We start from the raw sequence: 26,951 nt of genomic DNA on the forward strand, positions 1-26,951 counted from the left end.
TTTCTAAGAATATGTAATACACGAGTAACATGTACGGGGCCTGTGTGCTGCACAAGAGCCTGTGGTGCTGTGATAAAACCTTGTGACTCAGTTTCTGAAGAGGAACATTTCTGAGGGGTTACTCAGATTGCCCGGACCAGTGTCTTGGAACTACACAGTACGGAAAAATTTTTAAAAGCTGTCTGCAACCATGGGAGTCAAAAGCTTCTTAGAAGTCAACAAAACACAACAGTGGGCAGCTCTTTGGCATCACTGAGCTTTTATGAAAGGTGAACTCGGTTGCTGCAGAACTCCACTCCCCTCTGCAAAACTGAACAGAAAGCAACAAACCATTAATGGTTTTTAAACAACTATGATTGCCAAAAGGCAACGGAAGAGAGATATGTGACATCCACCCTTGTTTTGTGTCCTTTTTGGGGAGACAGCAACTACTGCCTCGAGATCCATAAGGCACTGCAATGAGACTGACTTGAGACAAGTTTATGTGGGTAAATGTGGCCACATCGAACAAAGTCAGCCACAACACTGTAAAAAAACTTCAGAGAAGCAAAGATAATGCACACTTCAAGAAAGCTTTGATATATACTATGTAACCAAGTATTTTTAATGTGCATATAAATTGCATTATACAACTTGGATCCTGTTCTTACTTGGTAAGAATATGCTTACCATGAAACCTTAAGCACTGACAGTCCCAACCAATGTAATAAAGTAATAATTTTGCTAAAATTACTGTTAAAAAAGCCATTACCTGTACCTTAGGTAAGTGGGGAACACCACAGAGAATCACTTCAAAGCTTGTATTAGCACATGCCAAGTAAAATTCTATTGATAAAAACTTTTTACAACCATACAGGAATTCAACTATATGCAATAAAAATAATTTTCTATGCCAGTTTCATAAGTTTTTATGACAGTACCTTACCTTCATTATAAAATGAAATACAGTCAAATTACTTCTGTAAAATCTATGCACCTTTAGTGATGCTACACCTGGCAATTTACTTTGATGTAATTACTTCTGTGTATACATTCCCTGGTATTCCATTTGAAACTTACTCAGTTTCATGTAGAAGACTTGTAGAAAAATCCTTAAGATACTTATGTAGTAGAAATTTGAATAGGAGCTTACACAAGGTTCCCGTAAATTTGTTTTGTAGCATCTATTGATAGACTGAAACATTTTTTATTAAGTTATCTGAAGAAATTCCAGTATCATTACCACAGCAGCAGCAACTCAGTACCTCTGGAAATCATTGTGTCTGGTGCAGGAACAGGAATAAGCAATGAACCATTATAGCTACTGGCACAGTTTTAGATATCTTTATTTAAATAGTCAAAATAAATAGTTGATAAGACAGTTAACCCAAGTACCACAGCTTTTTTTCTTTTTTGAAGCACAGACATTGCAGGAATATGTGTGCCACCTGCTGGTGTCGAAACGAAAACACTTCGGGTTGTGCATCTTGCATTCAAAACTTGTAACTGAAGGATGTTGGGTTTTTTGTTTTGTGTGTATGTTTGTTTGTTTTTTCTTTAATAATTACAATGCTCATCTTCAACATTCACAGAACGCTATAAGAACAAAAACAATTAAATGCAAGAATTCAGTAAGACTTGCTTATTTTTAGTGCCTGGAGCAAAATAACTATATAAATGTTGCACAAGTATTTTAATTTAACTTAAGAGATGTCAAACCCTACTAAAACACATGAATGACCATAATTTTAAATGAATATTTAAATGCGGTGACTTGTAATAAAAGAAGTAATCTTGGAATCAATGTACTTTGAAGTATGTTCTTCCAACTCTTCTCTAAGCTAAAAAGTTCCTTTTTATTTATTGAAACATCTGCATTTCCTATGCAGGAAGTGACAAGAACCTACCAAAGGAAGACTGAGAAATTCGGCAGAATTACTACTACAAATGGCACAAAGAACTGCCGCCCATGTTCTATTTACTGCAACAGTCAAATCACAAAGTTGTTGAGAAAATATGGGTAAATGACAATGCACTTCAAGTTCAAGCCCATTTGCATGTTACTAGCTTTGCCAGAGTAAAAGCAGTTTGACTCCTCTTGCTTCATGTCACACAACACCCACAGAATTGTATCACTATCATGTCAGATAATCATTAGATAACAGCTACTAAAATTGCTTCAAAGCTATTGCAGTTTAAGAATCAAATTTGTCCCAGCTCAGGTGTTCCCCCTACTGCAGATAGAATTACAACTGCAGCTTCTTTGTGCTCACAGTAGTAAAACCCATTTACCAGCAGCACTGGTTCTGCATCTCTTGTTTTTCCCCATATTCAGTATGGGCTGGAAGTACGTGAGCTCACATCCTAGCGGATACCGCACTGTGTCAAAGCTGTAACTCTGTATGGCATCGAGTTGTACAGACTTCTAAATATTAACCCCAACATTTCACCTCTCTGAGCCATTTCACACAGGTTCATGCCTGCATGTTACCTGCTCTTCTCCACAGATTAAGCCACTGCTAGATAAATGTCGTAATTTCCCAACTCCATACACTTCTTCTGTATATTGGCTTGCTGTCAGTTGTGATCACGCTCCTTGAGTCTTCTGGAATACATATGGCAACTTATATATTTTTAAATGGTATAACCCTTTTGAACAAACCCCATTCACGTGTTGATGTCCCAGCAAATTCTCATCCAAATTATAAAGACAGATAGTTATTGCACTTGTGTCTCACAGCAGCGAGCGCTTCCAGGAGGAGAACCACGTCTCTTTCTGAAGTCACCATTCCCATATTTTCTTATTCTAAAGCAGCAACAGTTCACGATGCATTCATCAGCATTTAATCAGCTTCTTGTTTGTCAAAGGTTCCACAACAACTTCATCGCGCATGAACTGTTCCTGAAGACAGCAAGTAGAGTTTTAGTTGATTTTCATCATTTTTACACCTCCTCTCCCTCAGGAAACACCAAATAACCATTCTGTTTTCTAGCCTGCGTATAACTGCTATGACTTATCTTCCAAAACATGAAAGCCATTACATACCTACTAGGTAAGAAAAACTAGGCTGCTAGAGATCTAAGGTCTATCTATCTAGGATCCTAAGGCAAATGATCGCCCTTCTAGCCTGTTTGCGGCAATTGCCAAGGTGCTGCTTCCTATTAGCAGAAAAACCTCCCGGTACCTCCAGCAATTTGTCCCCAAAGAGCTCAGTGGCCCTTGTGTGCCCCTGTCTCCTCTCTGCTACACAGCCAGAGAGGCAGGGGAGCAAATGCCCCCTGTATTTGACCAATGTTTTGGGTACATTTTTGAGACCTTTTGGTGCTAGAGACCTTAACGCCACTGACATTGATTTGTCTGTGTTCCATCCCCCCCACCCCCAAGCAGGTACATTTAAAGCCCAAGCGCGGCAGAAGGAGACCAGAGAGAGATGAGGCAGGAGCAGCAGTCACAAACAAAACGGCCACGAGCTCCCACAACCCTACCCCACGTTTACCAGGGACCTTTAAAAGCTGCCACCGCGCCTTCCTCACGGGGTGGCGACCTGGAACTCGGCTGACCCACCGCGGCGGGCCGCAGCCCCCTCCCCGCACCCACCTGGTCGTAAATGACGCGCACGATCAGGGAGCAGCTGGGGCAGGTGGCCACGTCCTCGCCGTTCTCCAGGTCCTCCTGCAACAGCCCCGGGGAAGCGGTCACCGACCCGCAGACGCCCGCGGCAGGCGGAGGCGGGACCGCGGCCTAGCGCTGTCGCGGCCTAACGCCGTTTCCCCTCCGCCTCCCTCCCCTCCCGTCCCCGCACGCGCGCCCGCCCTTACCCGCGTGATGAGGAAGCGGTCCCCGCACGGGCAGGGGTAGCTGTAGGTCTCGGTCTCCTCATCGTACTCGAAGTCCTCGATCTCCACCTCATCGTGGAACACCGACATGGCGCCGGGCGGGGCGGGGCGGGGGGAAAGCGGTCACGGGGTGGAGGCGGAAGGGACGCAACGGCGCAGGCGCGGCGAGAGCGCCCGTCGTCACGTGATGCGGCGCCGGGTAGGGGCGTTGCGTTGGGGCGCGCGCGCGCTGCGGGCGTCCGTTGGTGCCCGGGGCGGGGGAGGGCGGGAGCGCCAGGCGGGAGCGGGGCCGCGGGTTCTCCCCCGATCGCCCCCTCCCCACAGCGGGACCCCCGCACGGCGCCGGCAGCGGCGGCCCGGCCGCCCCGACCGGTGCCCTCTGCACCTCGGCCCCGCCGGTTCCGCGTCCGGAGCGCCTTCCTGGCCGAGGGGCGGCGCGGAGCAGCGATCCCCGGTGGCTGCGGGGGCACGGCAGGGTACGGCCGCGACCTTGTCCTGCCCCGACCCCCGGGCCGAGGCGGGAAGGCGGTGAGGGCACAGCCGTCCCGCTTCCTTAGCGCTGCCCCACTTCAGCCGAACGCGGGCTTCTCCCGTACTTCCCCCAGCCGGGTGCTCAGTGCTGGGTAAGGGGAAAAGCTTTTTTGGGTGATGACTCTTGCAGGAGGGACAATTTATCTCGAGGGGTGTCTCTTACCGATCCATACACTTGGTGCTGGTGAAAGGTTTGCTGTCCTGCTCGCCTAAGTACCCTCGCTTCCCCCTCAGCACTCTGGCGTTAACTTATTTACTCTTCAGTGTGGTACGGGTTAACTATAAATAACCCTCTCCCTTCAGGTACTGATGTAGGATTGAGGAAAAGAAGACATACAGTTGTAGATCTCAAGCGGTGATGACCCAAGGCCAGTGGGTTAGAGGGTAAGGACAATGAATGAATCGATTGATTTTAATCTTAGGTGAGGAGAGGAAGGAGTCATATACAAAAGCAGCACTCATTTCTCTCCACGCAGCGAAAGAAGAAAGGAAATATTTGGAGTGGCTATTTCTATAAGGACTTGGATAAGAAGAAAAGAAAAAATAAAAGCAGAAAAATCCCACCAGACTAGAGCTCGGGGGGCTGAAGCGCTGAGCTTCTTGAAGGGCAGGGGGTTGCTGAGGAGCTGGACGAACCAGAAAAGCTGTGGAGATGACAGGTGGAGGAGAGGCTGTTCACATTTTTAAAGGCATGACTCAGACTTCTATAGGGTAGAGGAGAAACAGGACTCATTAAAAGAGGTTTCAGAATTTCTAGTTACAGAGTAAATATTACAATTGATTTTCATTGTGGTTTTAAGGACTGGAAAGTGATTATAGCGTAAATAGAACAAGTTGCTTGAACTACTCTTCAAGAGTTATTTTTAATTCAGGGCAGAGTCACAGTCTTAAAATAGTCTGTATTGATAGGATCTTTCAGCCCTGACTTTAAAATTGTATCTGCTACAATAAAAAAGGCTGACATTTGTTTTGTTTTCAGTATTATGTATTGATATTTAGATCCATTTTTTTTCTTCACATTTTCACATGTAGAATTGGACATACTTGCTGCCTAAAGTGGCAGCAGTGAAAGTGAGGCCAGCCTTAATGACTCTCAACCTTACCAGTAGAAGGATTAAGTTAAACATGTAAAATAAACAATGCAGAATCTATGTATTGGATTTTAAGGTTAGGCCACTTACTTTACCAGCTGATGTCGCTGTGTTTAGGAGCAATTAATTGCAGAAAGGATTTTGAGGGATGTGAGGCAATTTAAAAAAAAAAAAAAAAAAAGAAAAAATAATTAAGTCATTATTCAGTCCTTGGCCTCTGAAGCAAAGTGTTTGATTTTATGTGGTTCATTGTGATGATTTAATTAGTCACAGCTATTGGCATAAACAACTGAAGAGTGTCCACTTTCAAACTTCCTTAATTTTTGCTTTGAATTAGTTAACGTGGTAGAGTGAAAAGCTTGAAAACATGAATCAAAAAGCACTTGAAAACCCCCCAAAATGGAGATGTAGATGGATTTAACCAAGATCTGCTATCTAACAGACTCCAGATCATAAAATTGTGTAATGAATTTGAGAAACTCAATGATTTTTGACAGTCACTGTTTACAGACTGAACATGCTGATGTAGAGGAATGTGATTCTTCATGAGGTGTGTACTTTGTCCTGCTAAAATAATTTAAGAAAGTTAATACTTATCAATAGCTTCTACACATTTGCACATAGGAAGTTGTGAAGTATTTTGTTTAAATACAGTACTCAGTATATGCTATGGCAAAAAAAAATTAAAGTAACGTTGCTCAGTGGTGGGAGAAGAGTTTTAAATAATTCCGCTTTGAAAAGTTGCAAGCTGCTGTGGAATTAAATATTAAAAAGCTATTAAATTTATGGACAGTTAAGAGCTGCAGGAAGTATTTCTTATGCTTGAAAGTGGACATTTTGAGTAGTTACAGTAAACATATTCAATTTCTGAGCAGCCTAATTTATGAAAGCTCTGCCTCCGATTTGTACAAGATTATAAACAGGACAAATTAGTGAGTGACCAGCCAATGCAGCTGTTAGTGAAAGCCCAGAGAGTACAGGCCTGTAACAGCAACAAGCTGGATCACTGCCATTTCAAAGGATTCAAAATGAAAACCAAAAACTTTTCAAAAACACATGCTTTAAAAGAATGCAGGAAAATAGATTTAAATGGAAGTAAAATATTAAGCATGCTTTAAAGAAGCAGTGGACTGCATCACAGAAATAATATGATAATTTGATAGGTGATGATAATATGATAGAGAGTAATGTTAATCTGCTTTAGGAAAAACAAAGGTAGATTTACAAGCAATGAGAAATATCTCTTGGCTTTCCTTTTTAAGTGAAGGACGTTTCTGACTTGTTTTGAGTATTGTACATGTCAGTTCATCTTTCTGTCATAGTTCTGTTTGAGTAGGCACTTTGGAAGCTTCACACCATGTTTCCAATGTGGTGTATGCAAGTGTTTGCTACTTGCTTAACTGTTTAGAGGTGTAAGTATTATGTAGGATATATGGAAGGATGAGGGATGTACATATTTTTAAGTTAACCTATAAAGAGTTTTATTTAATATTTATAACAATTATCTACCAGAATCCTTTCTTTACCAATAGAACAGGAATGCATATTCAAAGTTTGTCTGATCTTCTTTCAAACATAGATATTGTTTGAGCTTTTAGAATCCCAGGTATGTTGGCTGGAAGGGACTTCTGAGGGTCATCTAGGCAAAGCTCCTGCTTGGAGCAGGAGAGTTGCCAGGGCTGGATTAAGCCAGTCCCAGGTGCAGACCTTTGTATTTAACTTTAAGTTCATGAGCTTTCTGTCTTCCAGTCCTGCGGTTTCTCAGTGCCCCTTTGAAATGAAGCTCTGCCATTCAGCATGTCAGTCATCCCTCTAATTCAGTGTCATCCACAAGTTTGCTGATGGTACATTCTGTCTCATTGTCCAAGTTATTGGTAAAGTTATTGAACTGTCCCCTTAACTCCATGACCAGACATTTCATCGCAGTAGGTGTTCAGATTTGTCAAACATAATTTGCCATTGGTAAATCTCTATTGAATCTCCCTGATTACTTTCTTAGTTTTCGTACAGCTGCGAGGAAAAGCTCTGGGCATCTTTCCAGAGACTGAGGTGGCGCTGGCTGGACAGAGGTGCTGCTTCTTGCATCTCTTAAACATGACCATGCATTAATCTTTTTCCAGTCAATTGGAGACTTTCTCTGATCACTATTTTTCACGGGCAATAGGCAGTTGCCTCGCAAGCCTGTCAGCTGTGTCTCTTAGCAGCCTCGAGTGTAACCCATCTGGCTCTGTGTATTTGAATAGATCCAGCTTCTCTGAGCAGTTGCTGGCCCCACTCCTACTTATCCCTCTCCTTCCCGAATGCTGCCGGTACAAGCAGAGGTCTGGGTGCAGGTTTTGCCTGTGAAGGGTGAGACAAAAGAAGTGTTGAGTACTTCAGCCTTTTCCATATCATCTGTGACAAGGTTGTCTCCCCCTCCGCTTGATGGATGCACATTTTCACTATGATACTTTCATACTTTTAAAATTCCTTCTTGTTACTCTATATTTCTGTTGCTAATTTTAGCTCCAGCTGAGCTTTGGCTTTTATGATTTAATCGAAATAAAGGGTGAAAACAAGCCACGTTGAACAGTGGGTATTTTATTTAACAAGTATTTATATTGATTTTTCAGGAGCTGGTGATTCTGAAGACGGCCTAGTCGTCATGGCTCATGCTACTATTTATGTGGGTTTTACTGTTCCTCAACTACTACGAGGTGTTAGCAGATTTTTTTCTACTCATTCTACATTGGTGGTGTTGAGGCACTCAGCTTTTTGTTACTGCACAGCAAATGGGTAGGCTATCCATGTACGAAAACTTTTTTTTTTTTTTAAAGTGAATGTCATGGTAACACTGTCAAAATGAAGCTGACAAATTACTACAAACCTATAAATACTTAACTCCCAATTATATATTTATATTTCATTCTTATTTGGATTTATGTCATCTGCAGTCTGGATTACACTGGTGAATTGTTATGCTAATAGAAATTCATATCAGTAAAGGACAGTAGCACAGCTGTCAAAATGACAATTATCTTTCTTTGCTTTTTGTTGCAGCACAATAAAATCAAAAAGGAAAATGGATCATCTAGAGAGGACAGCAAAAAATTTTCGCCAGGAGGTTAGTGTTCTATTCTTTGGGATGTAAGTAATTTTTTTTGGTGTGGAGAAAGTAGATAATTGTATTTGATTCTACTGGAATCTGTTTTATTTATTTTTTTCTCCTCATTTTTCATATTTGATATTGTTGTAAAATAAGTGTATTTTGTGATGGTGGGTGAAACATAATGAGTTGCAAAAATTGTTGGTGACGTGATACTGTTTACTTTGTTGGACAAGAAATTGAATAGAATTCTGATCAAGTATGGATTATGATAAGCAATGAAAGCACACAGAAACCCATCATCTCTGCACGGGCTTTTCAGATTTTTATGAATTTCTACACTTCTGGTTAAAATTTAAGATTAAAATGTCCTGTGTAAGATAGAAGTTAAGATAAAAGTGTAGACATTTTCAATGGAGAGATGATAGACAGTTGTAAAAAGGATCTTGGTTTATATCTATTTTAATGCACAATTACAAGGATGATAGAGCATTGTTCTCCATCAAAATCCAGAAATGTTTATTCTGGATCTGGTTTGTGCAGTGAGCATGCTTTTTAATAATGCTCAGAGGCGAACATACTCTTGTATTTCATATAGGTATTTCCTTGGTGTTATTAGCTAAAGTAGACGTTTTGAAATTTTTTAAATACTGGAAGAAGATTACATCAACTCTCAAATGTTTCACTAGGAAACAATTCTGCATTTTTCTTAGGCTTTTCAGGAGAAGTAGGGCACTTTTTTTGATTCCAAAATCCCATCTTTCATTCCCAGGAATTGGGAAACAGTGCCCAGTTTATCTCCGTTGTTTAGTTAGCTTCTCTCAGTGTTAAGGAGACATGACAGGCCAGTCCCGCAAGTGTCACACGGCACGACAAACTGTTCTCAAACACACTACACAGATGTTAATGTGCATATGTGTACATAATTAAGTCATCCTCTGCTAGGTTTTTCCCTAAGTATAGTTGAGAGTAAGTCACAGGCCAAATGAATTCTTCTTGGAAGGAAGCTGGGTGGAGAGGATAGACAGGTAACCACCAAAACTGAAGACTCGGCACTTGTGACATAGGCTGTAGATGGATGAGACAAATGCAGCCTCATTCTGCCTGTCCCCAGACGTGTCAGGGTGTGAGCAGCTCTGGGAACCCTCATGTGTCAGAGCTGTGCCTCAGCTACTCACACCTAACGCCAGCTCTTACCTGAGTACAGAGCAGCATCGCTTGTGGACGTACAGCTGCTCACGTGGGTCCCGTTTAGGCCAAATCAACCCAGTACACGGAAAAATGAGTGTAGAGACAGGTACAGACAGAGGCACATTCTTGTTTGCTTCTAACATGAAAAAAATTGCACTTCTGAGTTTTGCAGCCGTGTGTTTTTTTTTTTATCTTGGACATTTCTGATTGCTTGGCTTGCTTACTTTTTCTGCTCAATATGAACGCTGGCTAGCTGGAAAATACATGGCAGATGGATCCTTATGAAGTGTTGGAGGCTCTGGGTTGGTGCAGGGATCTTTGTAAGGCCTGCTGAAGAGAAGGAAGCTGTATGGGATAGGTGAACAAGCAGGGCTCAGTTCTTGCTTCTGCAAATTCTCTGCATATCAGAGGACTATGCTGTTTCTTTTTTATAATGGTTGATTTAATCTTTGTTACTTTATTTCTGACCACTTTAAAATCAGTTTATTTTAAATCCTCTGCTTGGTTTTACATTCCATGTAATCAGCAGCTGGCTTCTTTCAGTCTGTATTGCCTTATTTGGCCATTTCAGCCCTGTAGAAAGATGAAAGAATCATAGATCTGTGTTGCATTAGTGTGCATGCTACGTGAAATGGCCTGTTCAGGAGTGGTAATGTGAAAGACCAGGGCAAGAAAAAGTGCCTGTTACTTTCTTGAAATACAGTGGCAAAGTCCGGAGTCCTGTGTTGTCCTCCCCCTCACCGCAGCCTTGCTCTGGGTCAGTTGGATACTCTTGTGATGGTCCAAAATTCTGGTTGAAAGTCTTTGATCACCCTGGCTCAAATTCAGTTTTTGTAATAACTTTATACTGATTAAGAACTAATTTTCCAGCCAAAGAACAAATTAGGGAGTATACTGTAGAGTAAGAGAATGAAGACGATCCAAACTTCATGCCTGTTTCCTGCACTTAAGTTTTCTCCATCAGAACAATCATTTCAGTCATGTATCTGACATTTCTCTTGTTAACTTGGAGTGATTGCATTTCCCATTTAATACTGTCTGCTGAAGTGGAAAAGAAATGTACATTACTTTATTTTAAATTGGCAAATATCCTGCTGTTTAATGTGACAGTGGACGTGTTCAGATGTTACTTTATGAATAAAATAATTTCCTGCCATGTGTTTTAAATTAGAACATAGTTGCTTAAATTTTTGGGGGTCTGTTTGATCTTATGCAAATGAGAAATGGTAGAGTTGTGGTGGTATTATTAGTATTTCCTAGTGTGGTAAATGACATCAGAATTTTTTAACAGAGTCAGATCTGTATATTGGCCTGCATAGAGAATATTTAGGGCATTGCTTTCCTTGTAGAGGAAAAAAGTTAATAATTATAACTCAAAAACACCCAAAGAGGAAGGGCAGGGAGGAGAGGGGATGAAAGTCCATGTTGTACTGATGAGCATGTCAAAGAGTTTAAGTGGGGAGATCCTCCTCAGTGGTCCTGTTGCAAAATCTGCTTTTTATTCAAAAAAGCATTATTTTATATATATATTTAACTCCTTAAAAGCAGTATCAACTACAGCTCTTACATCCCCTCCCATCCAGTTGCCAAACAAAAAGTCTTCTGCTAACTAGCAATGAATGTTCATGTGTCAGTTTTCCTGGGTTCATAGATGCGTATGTGGTCAAACGGGTATGTCTGTAAATGCAGTAATACAAGGCTCATTGTTTTTCTTTCATTAACGCATTATGCATTGGTGCATAACCTTTCAGTAATGCATTTAATTACTTAAATAAAACTAGATACAGATCCAGAATTCTCCTTGGGACTTCAGTATCCGCTGATCTTTTACAAATTTCCTTTGTCAGCCTTTATATCAGAGATATTTATACTTTGTGGCTGGGAAGATACAGCAGGTTTTGCCTTATATAGATGTAAAAAAATCTGAAAAGTGGTAACTAGCAATCCCTTCTCTTTATCATTATGTTTTCCTCAACTGAAATAAAACAAGTTTATATATAATGTTAGAATAACCCTGACAAAAGAGCTAGGCATAGCAGACTGTAAGTAGAAAAGCATTTCTCCATTCAGTGACTGTGTAAGTGAATCCATTTTTGTTTCTCTACCCCAGTGAAAAAATATTGGTTCTTTAGGTAATGAAATGCCGCAGATAATATGCAAAGTGATGGCTGTCTCATACACAGATTCTTGCATACTTTTGCTGCAAACGATATCTGTGTAACAGAATGGTTTATTTTCCTTTTTTTAGGTAATCTCACAAGCAAAAGTGTGTGGGATCACCAATGAATCGGAGACAGTCAAAAGACTTCGTTTGTCTATTGCGAATAAAGATTTTACTTTCAAAGCAGGACAGTGGTAAGTTCTTCTGATGTTTGAGGGGAAAATTACCAGCAGAAATCCCCTATAACAAAATGATGAAAGGCCTCTGATACTTGAGCCTTGAAAAAAAAATGTTAATTTATTGAATACGATGTTTTGTTATTGAGTGCTCTGTGAAATAGCTGATGATTGTCATAATTGTAAAATAACCATTATTAAATATTCTAATATTAATTCTTAAAAGGCAAAATCAATATTCTTTGAATGTTCAGTTTGATTGTTTTGATATTTTCCTCTGGTTTATGTATTTTACTTTTTTTCTTCAAGAGTACTTTGAAGTACACTGCACTTCATTCTGCGAGCTGTCTTTACTGTCTTTATTTATTAGTTACTTTTACAGTGGATCCGAGACTGCTGCTGATTCACAAGTTACTTAGTTTTGGTTTATAATTAAATCAGAATTGCCTGTTAACTTTTATTTCTTCCTCCAGAAGTTTCCACTCTGAAAATTAGGCCTGTTAGGTCAGGTTAATATATAAATATAGATAAGCAAACTTGAAAATAAAAAAAACCCTTGAATTACTAAGCCTTTGAAATAATGACCTGTTTGTTTAAGCAAACTTATGGCTTTTTTCCATGGAAATAGTGCATTTTCATGTTTGTCTTCCTTCCTTGCTAAAAATGCTCTGACTCAATCACTTTTTTTCACTTAAAAAGTAATTAAAAACCATGAGTAGTTCCTTTTGGCATTGGTCATTTAAATGTTCTTAAACTTTTTATTGGCTTAGGCCATCTGAAAGTGGTTGTATTGAAGTATGGCTGCTAGGGTATGAACAGCATATGTTACTCATGTAGTGTTAATATGCTGCCTTTTAAATTTAGAACCAGAACACAAGATGTTGATTGCAATAATTTGTTTGTGGAGTAATTTGCTGCAGTTTTTGCACATGTGCAGTGACTCATATTAAATTCTTGCTTGCCAGTACTTGGAAAGTGCGTTTGCCCTCCAAAAATGTTTTAGAAATTATCATGCTGAAGACTGAAAGCTTTAATTATAATTACTCTTTTTCATTTTCTTCTTCCTTGAAAATATTCTAATGCTATTGTGAGGGATACAACAACTTTTCTATACTTGTAGCTGTAAACTGTGGTTGCATTTTTTGATGAGCACTACAAAACACCAGGCCACAATTTCCTGAGTAGGAAAGGCTAACTTGTTAGAATTTGCTATAGGAAGATGTTACAGCCAAAGATTGTCACTAAAATGTATATATATTTTGAAAGAGTTCTAATTATCAAGTTTTTCAGAAGCAAAAGTGAATTCGTTTTGCAAGCATGCTGGCAGATACTGGTCTTTATCTGACTTCAAGTAATATGAAGAGGCTTGTTGCTATTACCCCTTTTGATTTACTAAAACGTGCATTGAGGTAGATACATGTTATAAACACTTTGAAGAAGTAGCTTTATGTTTTTTAATGTTTCTGATCTCTTCTTCCAGCAATTGCTGATGGTTGTTCTTTTCTTAAAGATTTGGCTTAGATAACCTTTAAAAGGAGGGAAATGAAAAACCACCATAAGGTCTCTGTTTTACGTCTTCTTGCATCTCTGCTTGTTGTGGGTATAAATATATTTTTTTCTTTCTCCTTTTTTTTTCCCTACAACTACTCTTTTTGCTTAAGCTGTCACAGACAGCATTTCTTCAGGAGTCCTCTTATCCTTCCTACACACAGCTGAGAAAAGCCATCAGAAATACAAGCTAGTCCGCTATATCTGAAATCTCTCATGATTATGGAACTGGGAAAGAAATACTAATATAGAAACATACACCTACATTAGTACTTTAGAAGGCTAAAAACTACATTTGATTTAGGTTTTACAGCAATGTTTGGGTTTGTATGTGTGTTTCCCCACCAGGCAGGAGTCATGTTTCCCTTCTATGTCAAGCCGAACATTTTGACTTGAATGTAAATTGTTACTTTACAGCATAAATATTTTTTTTTCCATTAATGTAAGTAGTAAGATTATTTTCCACCAGAGGGTGGTAAAGAGCTTTAGTAACATCTTGAGGTGTTCTTTGGTACAACAAATGCTGCAATACAAGAATCATCCTTTCTAATGTTAGATCCTCGGTGCCATGAAAGCTGAGCCCCATGGCCAGTGGTGCTGCAGAAGCTGAGGACAGCAAAATAAGCCTTCTCTTTTTTTTTTTTCTGGTCGTTAACCTTTAATTTGCAGTCAGATACCTTTATACACCATCAAGTTTCTAAGCATAGGGTTAAAATTTGTATTACTATAGTATTGTATATATCACACTTCATGCATTCTCTGAGGAGAGGATAATTTTATTCGAAGAGTGAAGCTTTGTGGGTAGTAAGCAAGCAAGGTTTTTTTCTTTAAAAAATAGAGAACTCTTCAAAGTGCTTCTCTTCTGCCTCAACAATTTGTGATCTCTGTGAAGAATACAGCCTTGCTGTTTAAAGAAAATCTCTGGGCAGTGGAAGCCCATGTGTATTTCTTGTTGCATTCTCATTTAACTAATACTGAGCCAGCCTGACTCTGGCTTGAATTGAATAATGATTCTGTGGTACTTGGCATTGCCCACCAGGGTGGTTCTTAAGTGGAGCAGGACAATTAGTTTTAAACAGTAGTTTTCTTTTGAAATACAGTGATTTTGTTATGTGCTGTAGAAAACGGAAGGATTTAAATATTTATGCAACTCAGAGTAGTTGAAATGTAAGATCATAAACTAGCTTCTTACTGTTTCTGATAGTATTTAGAATATCAAAGCCTCACTTTTATGAAAATTAATGATAGCTCATGTGTAGTAATGGCTTGCCTTCCATACTCTCTAATTGGTCGTGTTGCAAAAGCTTAGCCATGTGTTCACCTTCTAATCTGTAGAAAGCAAGGCGTGGTTTACTTTAACTTTTAAAAACAATTGTAGTAATTTATTCCAGTTCAATTTGCTATCAACTAAAAAGAGATACCTGCCACCAGAGGGCAATGCAGTTCAGTAGGTAAAGCACTTCTGCTTCTAGTAAATGATTTTCTGCGTAAGAAATGTTTTACAGACTGTGATTTTCAGATATTTCATCTTCCCAAGAAAAGAAAGTGTTTAATCAAAACTCATTTCCCTAAAATTAGTTTCCCAATCTTCTTATGTTTGGAAATTGAAGAGCCCATCAAAGGGACCAAAAAGAGTGGGATTTAAGCCACTCTGTCAGACTGTATTGTATTTTTGTTTTGATACGCAAATAATTTATTTAAACACTGAAAATTCTAGTCTGTTGTAAGATGTGGCATCTAATGCTAAAAGCAGAACGGTTTAAAAACCTGCTAGTTTAACAAAGGTGATGACATGTTTCTAGATGAAAGGAATTCTGAGGAAATGGCATTACTCAAGATTAAGTCCATTTTTGGAAAAGTTACGTTATGGAAATGAAGATCTTTGTGAAGGAAGAATAATTGAAACAAAGGCAGCCATTTTGTTTAGGTGATTGTTTTCTGTGTTTGAGGTTGTTGACTTTTTAAAAAACTTTTGCTTCTGGTCTATTTTTAGGGTTGATTTCTTTATTCCTGGAGTATCTGTAGTTGGGGGATTCTCAATATGTTCAAGCCCCGGGCTGCTGGAACGAGAAGGATTGTTAGAGCTGGCAGTAAAGCACACTGTTCATCCTCCTGCTCACTGGGTTCACACTGAGGTAAAGGAGATCAACTGTTGGTTGTGAGATTTGGGGGAAAAAATTCCCCCTCCTCTTATTTTGGGTGGTATGTGTGATATCAGACCATTTCTTGCTATTGAATGCAAAACTGCGGTTGACTTGTTCAGCCACTTTTAATACCATTTGTTCAGTAAGGGACTGAAATTGGATGTTGGTGTGGTAATATGGTTTTTGTGATCTTTTGAATGCACTTGTGCTTGGTGGACTTACAGTGATACTGTAGTTGGTGCATATAAGGGTTCTCATTCCTTTGGAATTCATGAACTGAAAAATGTTGAAAAACCTCTGTTATAACTTGTGTCCCTGAGAACAGGCTGCATTACATGTTACAAAGTTACATTTGATAAGTCACCATCACTCCTGGCTGTTTCTACAAATATAGACTGGAATCATTGTCAGATAAATATAGATTATTAAGGGAAAGCAAAGGATGATTTTTAGGTGATTTTTTTTTCTGAAAAGACAAAACAATAGAATACATTCATAATTTCTGTAGTATTCTTTAAAATATGCAATATTTTTGTAATATTGACATATCCCAAGAGATTATTTTTGCTATATGAAAAGTAAAGTCTGTCACTTTGGCCTCTTGCGGTGTTTTGTTCATCCATTTACACCATTTAGTTACAGTCAGAAGAGTCCTATTTCTGCCGCTGATCATATTTCATAGATGAGCTGTCCTATGAACTTTTGTTCTTTTCACAACCCTCTGTGATCTGTTCTGTTTACTGTTCTCTGCCTGGCATTTGTATTTCTGAAATGTGGCTGCAAGGTTTAAATTGACAGATTCTTCCAGGTTTACAAATACTGCAGTTTCGTTCAGTGGCCAGCAGAGTTACAGTAAAGATCGATGCAAATTTACTAGAATTGAGAACATCCAAAGTGGTGCTAATCTAGTACTTAGCATGTGACTATCCACAGTATTTTAATTGGTGTTACAGCAAGTTATCTGCAGTAGAGCATAAAAAAATAACCTTTTTGAGATGTATAGAACTTGCAGTACATGTGCCAGCAGGCCACATAATAACTAAGAGGATTGCCTGGTTTTGGTATTGCTCTTTAGAGAATATGAAGGCCTAACTTCATAATTCCCAGTCTCTGGAGGCTCCTTACAGGATTTCTTGATGTAAATTAGTCTGCTATTGCTGAGTTTTCTGGTTGAATTTATAGGAAAAGTTTTAGTTAGTGGGAAAGCAAGGTCAAACCTGATGCTGTGGAAAAACGTCCAGGGTATATACGGACTCTTCTAGCTAAACAAAAGTGCATGATTTCCTTAGGAAAGAAAATGAAAAAATAGCGACGTAGAATTTGATAAGGTTGTATATATGATGAAAAAAACTCTGGTACTTCATTATTTAAATGTTATTTATAGAGGAAGTTGATATCTCTGGGTAAAAGGGTAAAAGATCATTATGGGAATAGTTAGTACTCGTTTACTGTTTTTTTCAGAGGTATTTATATTTATTCTTTAATATTACTGTATATAAAATCATAAAATTCAGCACAGTGTACGTTATAGCTTAGGAAAACAGACTTTTATTTAGAAAAATGTACATGTAATGTATTGATTGCTTCACTTCTCTAAGCTGCTTCAATGCTGTATTTACGAACTAGGCTAAAGGACAACACTTTCTCACCCTTTGCTCCAGAATTTATTGGTTTTTTGAAAACTGGCTTACTGTTATCATTGCTATGGTTAATACACTGAAACACGTGAGAGACTGCTGATTAAGAGAGACTCCTCCTGTGTCCTATGTCCCATCTTGCTGAGCTATAGCTGGTTAAGGAGGCAGATTAGACAAGAATGAGATTGTTTCTCCTCAAAAATGGTTATTTCCACAAAGGATATAACATATTCTATGTCCTCCTCTGCCACATGAATCTGGATCACTTCTGGATTCTAGCATCTCTAAAACAAAGTAAAACATGGTGGGAAAGCCTGGCAGCATACATTGAAAAGGGAGAGAGAATTAGTTTCAGATAATAAATGCAAATTGTCTTACACAATAATTGAGAGATAATACTTCATGCAGTAATTAAGAAAGGCAAAAAACTTTTTTTTAGTGGTCATGCTCACTACTGTAGGAACTTCTGTGCAGTACCTGCGTCAAAGGGCCTTCTTCTTCCTCCTGGTGGAATTGTTACGTATGTAGACCTTTACTTACTACACAAGTGTCATTAATTGAAATCATTTTGTTTCAGTTACTGTTTCCTGATATCAAAAGGATTTTTTGGAGGAGGTGTTTTTATTCTGTAAATTATTAACTGCTAATTTTTCAGCAGTTCTTGTAAGCAGTTCTTTACTTTTTTTCTCTCTCCTTCTTTCCCACCTTCCCTGACTTCCTTATCCTCTTAATTTCAATTTTTAAACCCTGCATATGATTTGAAATGAGTTCTATTTTCTGCTCCTATTTGTTCTGTTAGCTTTCAGTGATGTGGGAGACCTCATCTGACTTCTCTGTACTGCAGTTTCATGCTTCATACCGGGGTGCAGTTTACCAAGAAGATACTGACTCAAATGTTTTATTTGTTGTAACTTTAGTTTTCCACGTATCAAAAAAAATGCTTTGGCCGATTTCTGTAAGAAATAATTCCTTATGTGCAAATGGAAAGGAAGAGAGACGGTTTTCCCCCTGATTTTTCTCCTTCTGCAACTCTGAAGTTACAAATGCAGAAGTGGTTCTGAAAGAAATATTCTTGTGGATACTTGCTTCACTTCTGGGCATTTTTTATTTTTTAGGAATGGGGATGGAAAAATCTTCTGTGTCTATGCAAGTCATTCTGACTTCTTTCTGTGACCTCATAGCAAGGGGTTTTTTTGACATGACTGGGTTTGGGTAGAAGTGTGATCTCACATGTTAACCTTGGGTTTTCACAACCACATACTGGTGTTGAAAAACTCTTGGGTGAATCATTCATCTTTCAGCTCTTCTGGGGGTGGGAAGGGGAGTCACCATCCTGCCTTATCAGAAGACCGAAACTTCTGAAAGTAGAACTAGACCCCTAGAGACACTGAAACAGATGACTTCAGATAGCTGGAAACCAAGTGTTTATTTTAAAGTACTTCAGTTTTTCCTCACTGGTCAATAAAAATAAAAAGTCACAGCCCGGCAAGTCTTGTGACTATGGTGCAAGAAGAATAATATTTCAACTTTTGCTTTTAGTTTTGAAATTAAATATCTTCTTTTCCATCCTAGTGTACTGTTGACTCAGAAGTGGCTCTTCGAGTGGGAGGTGATTTCTTCTTTGATCCTCAGCCTGGTGACTCCCCTGTAAAACTAGTGCTGATAGCAGGGGGTGTTGGAATTAACCCATTGTTTTCTATGCTGCTACATATAGCAGATCTTCATGGATACCAAGAAAGTAAAGGAAATGGATACAAAATGGGAACAGTGAAGCTGTACTACAGTGCAAAAAATACAAGCGAACTCTTATTTAAGGTAAATAAATAGCTTAAAAAAGTAGATCACAGATATTCAGCTATTAACGTGTGTATCATTCTGTTGCAAAATTACAGAGAGCCCCTCCCTCTGTGTAAGTGACCGTACAAATAGAGACAAACGTCACTTCCTGCCTCAAATCCCATGTACGTTTGGTTATTTATGCGCTGTACAAATTAAGGATGTTATTGGACCTGCCTGGTCTCATTGACTTCACTGATAGGTCAATTAGCCCTCAGTGTCTGTATTTTACTATAATCTCATAAGAGCATTGTAGTACGCTAAAGACCATATGTACTGTAATATATATGTGTTTATATACACTAATAGTGTGCATAATGCTATATGCTATCATACCATAACCACATAATCTCAGTACAGGTTGCATTGAATTTAAAGACTAGCAAGAGCAATTCTATCCAAGGGAAATGTAATACTTACTAAAATAACAGAGGACCTTTATTGAATAATGCATTAGTTATTATTGAATACTCGTCTATGAATGAAGGATTTATAAGCACTTCTTGTAAAATTGCTTGTAATAGTATTTCATCAACATTTACTACACAGTTAAAGATCATTTGTCACATGCAGCCATTAAGGGTCACTGATAACGTTTTAGGGTCAAATTAGCACAGCTTCTATAAAGAAGCATCCCTAATGATTTACATTTCTTTGAAGAATTTAAAGCTTTTGATTGTAAGTTAAAGGTGAAAATTTATCATAATTCCAGAAATTGTTTTGGGATCCATCACTAGTTCTTCTTCTGTACTTCTGTTACATGTTTGCTTTCTTTGAGAAGTCATTTGTTTGTTGCTAGAAGCAGACTAATAACCAAAAGTCTATTTACTCTTCCATTTGGCCAAATACTCATTTCCCAGTCTGTTCGAAGCATGCAGAGTGTTTTCTAGTGAGGTGTCTAAAAGACATGTCTTATAGATGAGGTTCTTAGGGACATGGTTTTGAGGTGGACTTGAGTGTATTAGGTTAACAGTTGGACGCGATGATCTTAAGGGTCCTTTCCAGCCAAAACAATTCAGTGATTCTATTTCCCGAGTTTTTACTTCAGTAGTGTTACGACAGCAGAGCTTTTGAATTAGAACTTCTGGGACAGAAGAGAACACAACGATATGTTACAGTGCTTAAATATATCCTCCCCTTTGTTCTTCACATGTCCTCAAATCCAGATCATGTATATGAATATTCCTTACCTCTGTGCAGAGGATTGAGGAAATAGGATTGCTAGAGTCTTTGTGTAGTGAGGTAAATCTGTGCAAATCTCTGTGAGAAACTGTTTAGTTGTCGCTAACGTTTTGGAGGACCTGTTCCCTGGAAAAGCAGCTATGTATAGTGTCACCCACCCTTCATCCCTGTCAGCCGAGTGTCATTGGTCTAATAATCATTTGGATGTGCTCTCATTTCACAGGCAGATGTGCTGCTTTTTAAAACCTTGTTATTTAGAGTAGTGGTGTTCGAATTACAAAAGATAGCATGCTAACTTTGCCACTGCAGGATGCCAGTTAGCTGGGTTTTCCTCATGTCACGAGGACTGAATGTGACCCTCATTTCCTTATTGTGGCTGGGACAGCAGGGATGGGGCTTTTCCCTTGGGTCCATATTGCTGAGCTCTCTGCTTCACTGTGTACACGGACTTACTAGGCTGCAAAGAGCCCACTGAGCTGTTCCCATTCTCCTTCATTTGGTTAAAGAGAGCCCGTTTCTTGCCCTAGGATGCTGGAAAATAGGGCTGTGGTGGGTCATCGCAGGTGTGATACTTGAGACTTTCTGTCCATGTCACAGAATTACAGAGTGACAGGTGAGAAGTAGGTGTTGTGAACGACTGCAGGATTATTGAAGCAGGTTAGGTCCTACCTTAAGCATCCCTTCTGCCTTGGTCCCAGGGCTTCAACTTGACAGGACACGATTAGTTTCCAAAGTGCTATCAGATTGTATGTGGCTCCATAGGAAGGGGACAGAAGTTGAGAGTCACGTCCAGAACAGTGAGAGCAGGTGCTGGTGGAACAGTGTCCAGTGGTGTCCAGCTGTGCTGCTCTTTGTTCCATGTCTTTTTGGGCAATCAGAAACATTTGTCTATTAAGTAAAATCTGTCTGGTTTTTTTTTTTTTTTCTTTTTTTGTTGAGCCACCCATGTCAGACTGTTCAGTGTAGTAACTAGTTAGTAAGCAACCACGTAACAATATGAGCTAATTTACCTATTCACAGAGTAGAAATTATTTTCATTTCAGAATATTTTAAGAATTTCCAGTGTCTGTTCCAGCAGTGAAAACCCCAAGTAGTGCAGAATCCAGACAGTAAATAAATCTTACTTCCAGAACTAACTACAACATCTGACAGGCAGATTTTTTTTTTACTATGATTTGAACTGAAGCTATTGGGGTTTTGGTGGTAACTATCACAGTTGTGACTTAGGGAACTGAAAATTACAGTTTCTGCTCTGGTAAAAATAGCATTAGTGTTACACTGTAGTTGGTTTTATTTGGAGAACACGAGAGAGCAAAAGGTCTAGTGATCTTACCAGATAAAGCAGATGAGACTCAGTAGGTTCCTAACAAATGGTAAATACAAACTGCAGGGGTTTTTTTCAAATGGAAAACCCGTATGGAAGTGGAAGGAGGAAATAATGAGAATTTACACGAGGAAGAAACCAGAAAAGGATGGAACTGGTTCTTAGGTCCAAATCTTACAAATTGCAACCCGTTGTGAAAAAAAAGAGAAGAGCACTAACAGCACAGCTGGTAGAGTGTTCACATTCCAGGTATGGAAATGCCGCATACGTGTGCAGGGCGGCCCTTTGAAATAGAGCCCGTCCAGTTCTCAGCCCTGTGAAATGCAAGAGTCTTGATATTGGGTCATAACCGCTGGTGTTCTGGGGCTGGATGCAGACATCTGCTTTGGTTTAGTGGCCTGTGGGATAAGCACGTGTGTTTAACATTACAGAAAAATATTCTTGGTTTGATGAATGCATTTCCTGGAAAGATCACGTGTCGGTTCCACGTTACTCAACAGAGATCACAGATCTGCAAGGAACTTCAGCCACATGTTACAGGTAAATATAATGGTAATGCAGAGAGATGACTTCTAAGGTCTGTGTTTGATTACATCCTAGAGGATGATGCTATATGCATAATTTAGTATTTTGACATTTAAAGATTCAAAATGAGACATGAGTTAAATAATTTCACTGTACGTATTACGCTTTGGAGAAGAAATTTCCCTTTGCAGTTTTGTTTTCATTTCTAGTAAACCTCCTCTGTTAATTCTAAACCTTATACTGCTATTTCCCACTGCAAACTTTATTCCAGAAACTATTAAGCAAAGTATTTACTTAGCTTAAGGTGGGATTGATGAAGGATAAACTGACTACTTGTAAGAGATACTTCGTCGCGTTTCCTTTTCTGTTGTATTTGTGTTATACTTTTTCCAACTGCATGTGGGATTACTAGTTGTACATAAGCCATGTTCCTCCTCAGTGACTAATATCCCCTACATTCCAACTGGAAGTACTGATCTAAATCCCCAGAAGAACAATTGGTTTTGGAAGCCTCAAATCTTGATACCGATTATCCTTAAACAGGCCCGGCATTTTTAAGAAATGAATGCTCAAAATACCTCTAGCCGGTCATTCTTTTTTAAATTACTTCACGATTAATATTTCTGTTCTCATTTCCTACTTCTTTCTTTGTCAGAGGGAAGAATATCTGAAAAGGACCTAGAAGAACATGTATCTAAGGATACTTTATGGTACATCTGCGGTCCACCTCCAATGATAGAATCTATATCCAAACTTCTGTCCAACATTGGTGTTCCTAGAAACTGTGTTTTCTTTGAGAAATGGTGGTAGTGACACCTGCCGAACAGAAAATATATTATTTGTTCCCAGTGTATTTTGATAAGCTGAAATGTACAGAAAATGGACTATGAATTATTTGGAAGATTCTACTTCATCCATGAGGATGTCCTCAATCATGATGGTGTTCCTTTAATTTAACTATAATATTCTTCTAACACAGTGCTGCTGCTTTTTGGGACAAAATTATTTTATATTAAAGACATTAACTGTTCTGGTTTTTTGATGGTTTGCTTATTTCTTACAGGTCGCAGCATATTTTTGCTTTATAGACTTGTTTTGTTAGTCAGCTTTTAAAAGACTTTCAGTGCCCGACTGAGCAGCTATAGAGAACCAGTTGTGCAGCAATGCCAGGTCAGTTTATAATAAAAAACAGTTCAGGCCACAACTTCTGACTCTGCTACAAATTGTTTTGCTAGTGAGTCAACACACTGCCTTCCCCAGTTCTAAATTATAAATTAATATTTTTATAGAAGTAGAGTTGCTGTGCTGTGACTTTCTTCTCTTGCCACTTCTTGTTAAAAGAAAACTCGTATGTGGCTTATTTAAGTAAATCAGCTGTGTTGACAGTAAAAGACATTTTTTTTCATAATCATATTCACACCTGAGTTTAAGACACTGGTGTGTTAGAAACCTGTCAGCCTCTGCCAGAGCTGTATGGAGTTCTTCACAGGATCCTGTGCCCCGTCCTCGCAAGCAGCAGCGGCAGCCAGGACAGGAGATGTCTGCATCCTGCCGCAGCGCAGTCTGAGGAGGCTGCAGGACGTACCAGTTCTGTTTGGGAGAAGGCTCTGGAAAGTTTGCTCTTGCAAGGTACGAGTGTAACTCCAGGTGTTAACAGCTGATGCCCAAGCCCTTCTTGAACGAAGCTTCTTCCCCCAACTTGTAGAAAAACTCCTATAACTGTTGAGAATAACAGAAAGGCATAATGAGTTAGTTAATTATCTGTAAAGACAGTTCCAGTCCTTTAGTGGCAGAGATTCCCATTGTACCTTTGAAGACCTCAATAAGGAACAGTTAAATTATTAAAAATACTAAATTATTATTGAATTATTGAAAATGTTACGTTGTTAAGGCTTTCGCTTTGTTAGTGGCTCTTTTCCTGGAGTTAGATGTTTCAGACAATAGTCAAACAGGTGCTGCAGCAAGTTGCTCGCCAGCAGCATCCCTCTGGTTGCAAAGATGCAGATCGCATCACCTGGGCTCCAGGCTGCAGCAGTGCTGTTGGTGTGGAGCACTTCATTTCTTCAAGGATTACATCCTGGTGCTGGGATGAAAAGGCTTCCAGCCCAGCTGTAGATCTCTCGCAAGAAATCATTTCAGCTTCAGTGTGCTGAGCTTAGCCTGTAGCCTTAACCTCTTTTTATCAGTCTCTGGTATGTTTTACAGCCTGTAGGAGACCTGCTGCTACATCCACATTCACCTCATCTTCAAAAAGCAGCGAGACACTCTTAACTTGGAAACTCCAGGCCCTTGCTTTGAGTGCAGTGCAAGAATACTACTGGCATTGTTGCAGGAGTTGATTGAACAACTGAAATAATCCTAGAGCTTTTCAGTAAATTGAGCTTCAATGAGAAAAATCCATCTTTGCTGCAGCTTGGAACAAACACACTTAAGGAAACCATATTTTAGCTCAGAAAGAGGTGAACTCCGAGTGCTGGAGCTTAAGGAGTTGCGTTTTGGGGACAGTGCCGTGATGAGGGTGTGCCTGTAAGTGTTCATCTTGTGCCTGCAGCCTCGGCCACTCAGGTTTGTGCTTCTGGGCGATACTTGAGCTGAAACGGCTCATCCCCTCAGCAGTCACTGCAGCCCCAGAGGGGTGTCTTGTCAGATTCCTTCCCTCCCACTGAAATGAGAGGAAGATTCTTTCCGAGTACCCGTTTCAAGGAACGGTTCCTCGTTTGTTCACTCCAGAATGTAAATAGGACAGTGTGCTTGTCACAAAAAATAAAAGCAAGGGGTTTTTGTGTTCACAAAGATGGCAATTGACATGTCAGAGCTTGATGCTTGAAGGAAGTAGGGTGTGGTGTTTTGGGGTTTTTTTTGTTTTTTTTTTTTTACAGAAATGTGTGAGGAATTGCTATCAGGAAGCACCGATGCCCTAAAATAAAAACCCACCCACTAGGCTCCTGCATGTTTTAACAGTGTAACGATAAAAAAGTTCTGAGAAGCCTTTAAATGTTGTTTTCCTTATGACTTCTAAATCATTAAGTGAATTATAAACTGCTTTACCCTTTTTTTCCCTTAATGCACATGCTTTCTTCAGCCCAAATAACATCTCTTTCACAAACTGCTCCTCAGACCCACACCAAAATGTCCATTTAACAAAAGGCATTTCAAACCCCTTTGCTTCTGTCATCAGCCTCTTTCGCTCTAACCTCCTTCTGTCATCCCCTGTTATACTCAGATTGAGCACTGTGGGGCAAGGACACGGCTCTCGAATTGAATGGGCTCACCCGCCTCCAGAGTAGTAGTAAACATACAACACTCACTGCACCGAAATATGGAGGAAAATTACAAATTTCCTGCCCCCTCCACCCCAAACACCAGTAACCTCAGTGACTCTTAACAAGAAGTTTGTTCTTACCTTGCAGAGCTGTCCTGCCACAGGGCACAGAACAGGACCGGCCCACGGTGCGTGGAATGCTGATAAACGCCATTGCGGAGCCAGGGAAGTTGTCGCATCCCCTCCCCCTGTAGCCTTTCCCTGTTGACACTTCAGAATCTTCTGGAATTCTTTCCAGAGTTTAATGGTCTTGCAGTGAAACATCTATAATTTTACCTTAAAGGGTATTATTGGATCTGACTCCACCACAATTGAAGAAGAAAAAAACCCAGGAAAATTAACCTGTGTAAATAGATGTTCTACAAACAATTAAATAAATGCGCCACTAGCCTACAGTGGCGGGAACAGAGAGCGATGCCTGCTGTTCAGCAGCTACTGAGCTGGAGAAATATTCTCATCACATTGTTGAATCATAACATGTAATCTTAGAAGAATGTTTATTCCTCTTTTGTGTCATCAGCTAAGGGGACGCTTAAGGAGAGAAAGTAGGCTGATAGTTACTTTTTTTTTAAATATAAGGAGTGAGATACATGTCCAGCTACACATTTACACTTCACTTAGTGAGACATTTTGTGAGTTACCTGGTGTCACAGCCTTTTTAGACAGAATCTTCTTCTTCTTCCTGTGACATTTATTTTGCCAGCTTGCTGCGTGCTCATCTGATACAATGAACGTCAAGTATTCCTATAGGATTTGCATTAATTAACTGGGAAAGGCGTGGCTATGCCATTATCATTACCTCATTTTAGTTAGTAGGGTGCTTTTGGAGTGAATAACAGAAAGCACTTCTATTGAAAAGCCTTTTCCCCCCACTTTGGTGTGTAGGTAAGGCAGTGATTAGAGCCACCTGCCACATTCCACACCACAGGCACTGATCTGCTGGTGGGGGCTTTGGCAAGGGTCCCCTCCTACAGCCCAAAGCACGTCCCCACTGAGCCTTGGAGACATATGAACTGCATCTACAACTCTGCGTTCATAGGTGCGTTGGTATCGTTAGCTGGCATTCAGTGTACTTTCGAGAAGCATTTATCAGCAAGAAATTAGTAGCTGCTCTTCTTGTACTCTTCAGTTCAGGGAGGATGAAATTCCTGCACGAAAAGCTGATTGTGTTTTATTTCTGCCCTATAATTGGCTCCCTGAGGCAAATGTACAGAGTCACGGCAACTACAAAGCAAAAGCAGGGTATCCGAATGCAGAGCCCTTCCTCTGCTCACCTCAGAAACCAAGGCTGACAGGAGACAAATCAGGAAAAACTAAAGTATATTGTTTTGTACTTACCTCCATTTCCCTGCATATGTTAAAGCTGCTTTGAGCAATTTCAA

At 39.6% G+C, this 26,951-nt stretch overlaps 2 protein-coding genes across 10 annotated transcripts; one reads left to right on the forward strand and one right to left on the reverse strand.

The window, feature by feature from the left end:
- Nucleotides 1-1,301: 1,301 nt before the first annotated feature.
- On the reverse strand, nt 1,302-3,919 carry DPH3 (diphthamide biosynthesis 3). 2 transcript variants are annotated; one of them, XM_065628860.1, is made up of 3 exons: nt 3,799-3,919; nt 3,578-3,652; nt 1,302-2,881 (listed from the first exon to the last, which is right to left on the reverse strand). In XM_065628860.1, the coding sequence occupies exons 1-3, from the start codon at nt 3,904-3,906 to the stop codon at nt 2,816-2,818; spliced, it is 249 nt and encodes an 82-aa protein (XP_065484932.1). In that variant the 5' UTR covers nt 3,907-3,919; the 3' UTR covers nt 1,302-2,815. The 2 variants fall into 2 exon arrangements, with proteins under 2 accessions (XP_065484932.1, XP_065484933.1); XM_065628861.1 differs by lacking the exon at nt 3,578-3,652.
- Nucleotides 3,920-3,984: 65 nt separating this feature from the next.
- Nucleotides 3,985-23,260, forward strand: OXNAD1 (oxidoreductase NAD binding domain containing 1). 8 transcript variants are annotated; one of them, XM_065628402.1, is made up of 10 exons: nt 4,154-4,439; nt 4,651-4,731; nt 8,051-8,213; nt 8,478-8,541; nt 11,963-12,069; nt 15,593-15,734; nt 18,953-18,989; nt 19,095-19,195; nt 22,154-22,262; nt 22,903-23,260. In XM_065628402.1, the coding sequence occupies exons 3-10, from the start codon at nt 8,083-8,085 to the stop codon at nt 23,055-23,057; spliced, it is 846 nt and encodes a 281-aa protein (XP_065484474.1). In that variant the 5' UTR covers nt 4,154-4,439; nt 4,651-4,731; nt 8,051-8,082; the 3' UTR covers nt 23,058-23,260. The 8 variants fall into 8 exon arrangements, with proteins under 8 accessions (XP_065484473.1, XP_065484470.1, XP_065484474.1 ...); XM_065628403.1 differs by having other exon boundaries at nt 19,098-19,195; XM_065628398.1 differs by lacking the exon at nt 4,154-4,439 and adding an exon at nt 3,994-4,015 and having other exon boundaries at nt 18,953-19,195.
- Nucleotides 23,261-26,951: the final 3,691 nt, after the last annotated feature.

Source organism: Caloenas nicobarica, chromosome 2 (assembly GCF_036013445.1).
Source record: "Caloenas nicobarica isolate bCalNic1 chromosome 2, bCalNic1.hap1, whole genome shotgun sequence".
Taxonomy (NCBI): domain Eukaryota; kingdom Metazoa; phylum Chordata; class Aves; order Columbiformes; family Columbidae; genus Caloenas; species Caloenas nicobarica.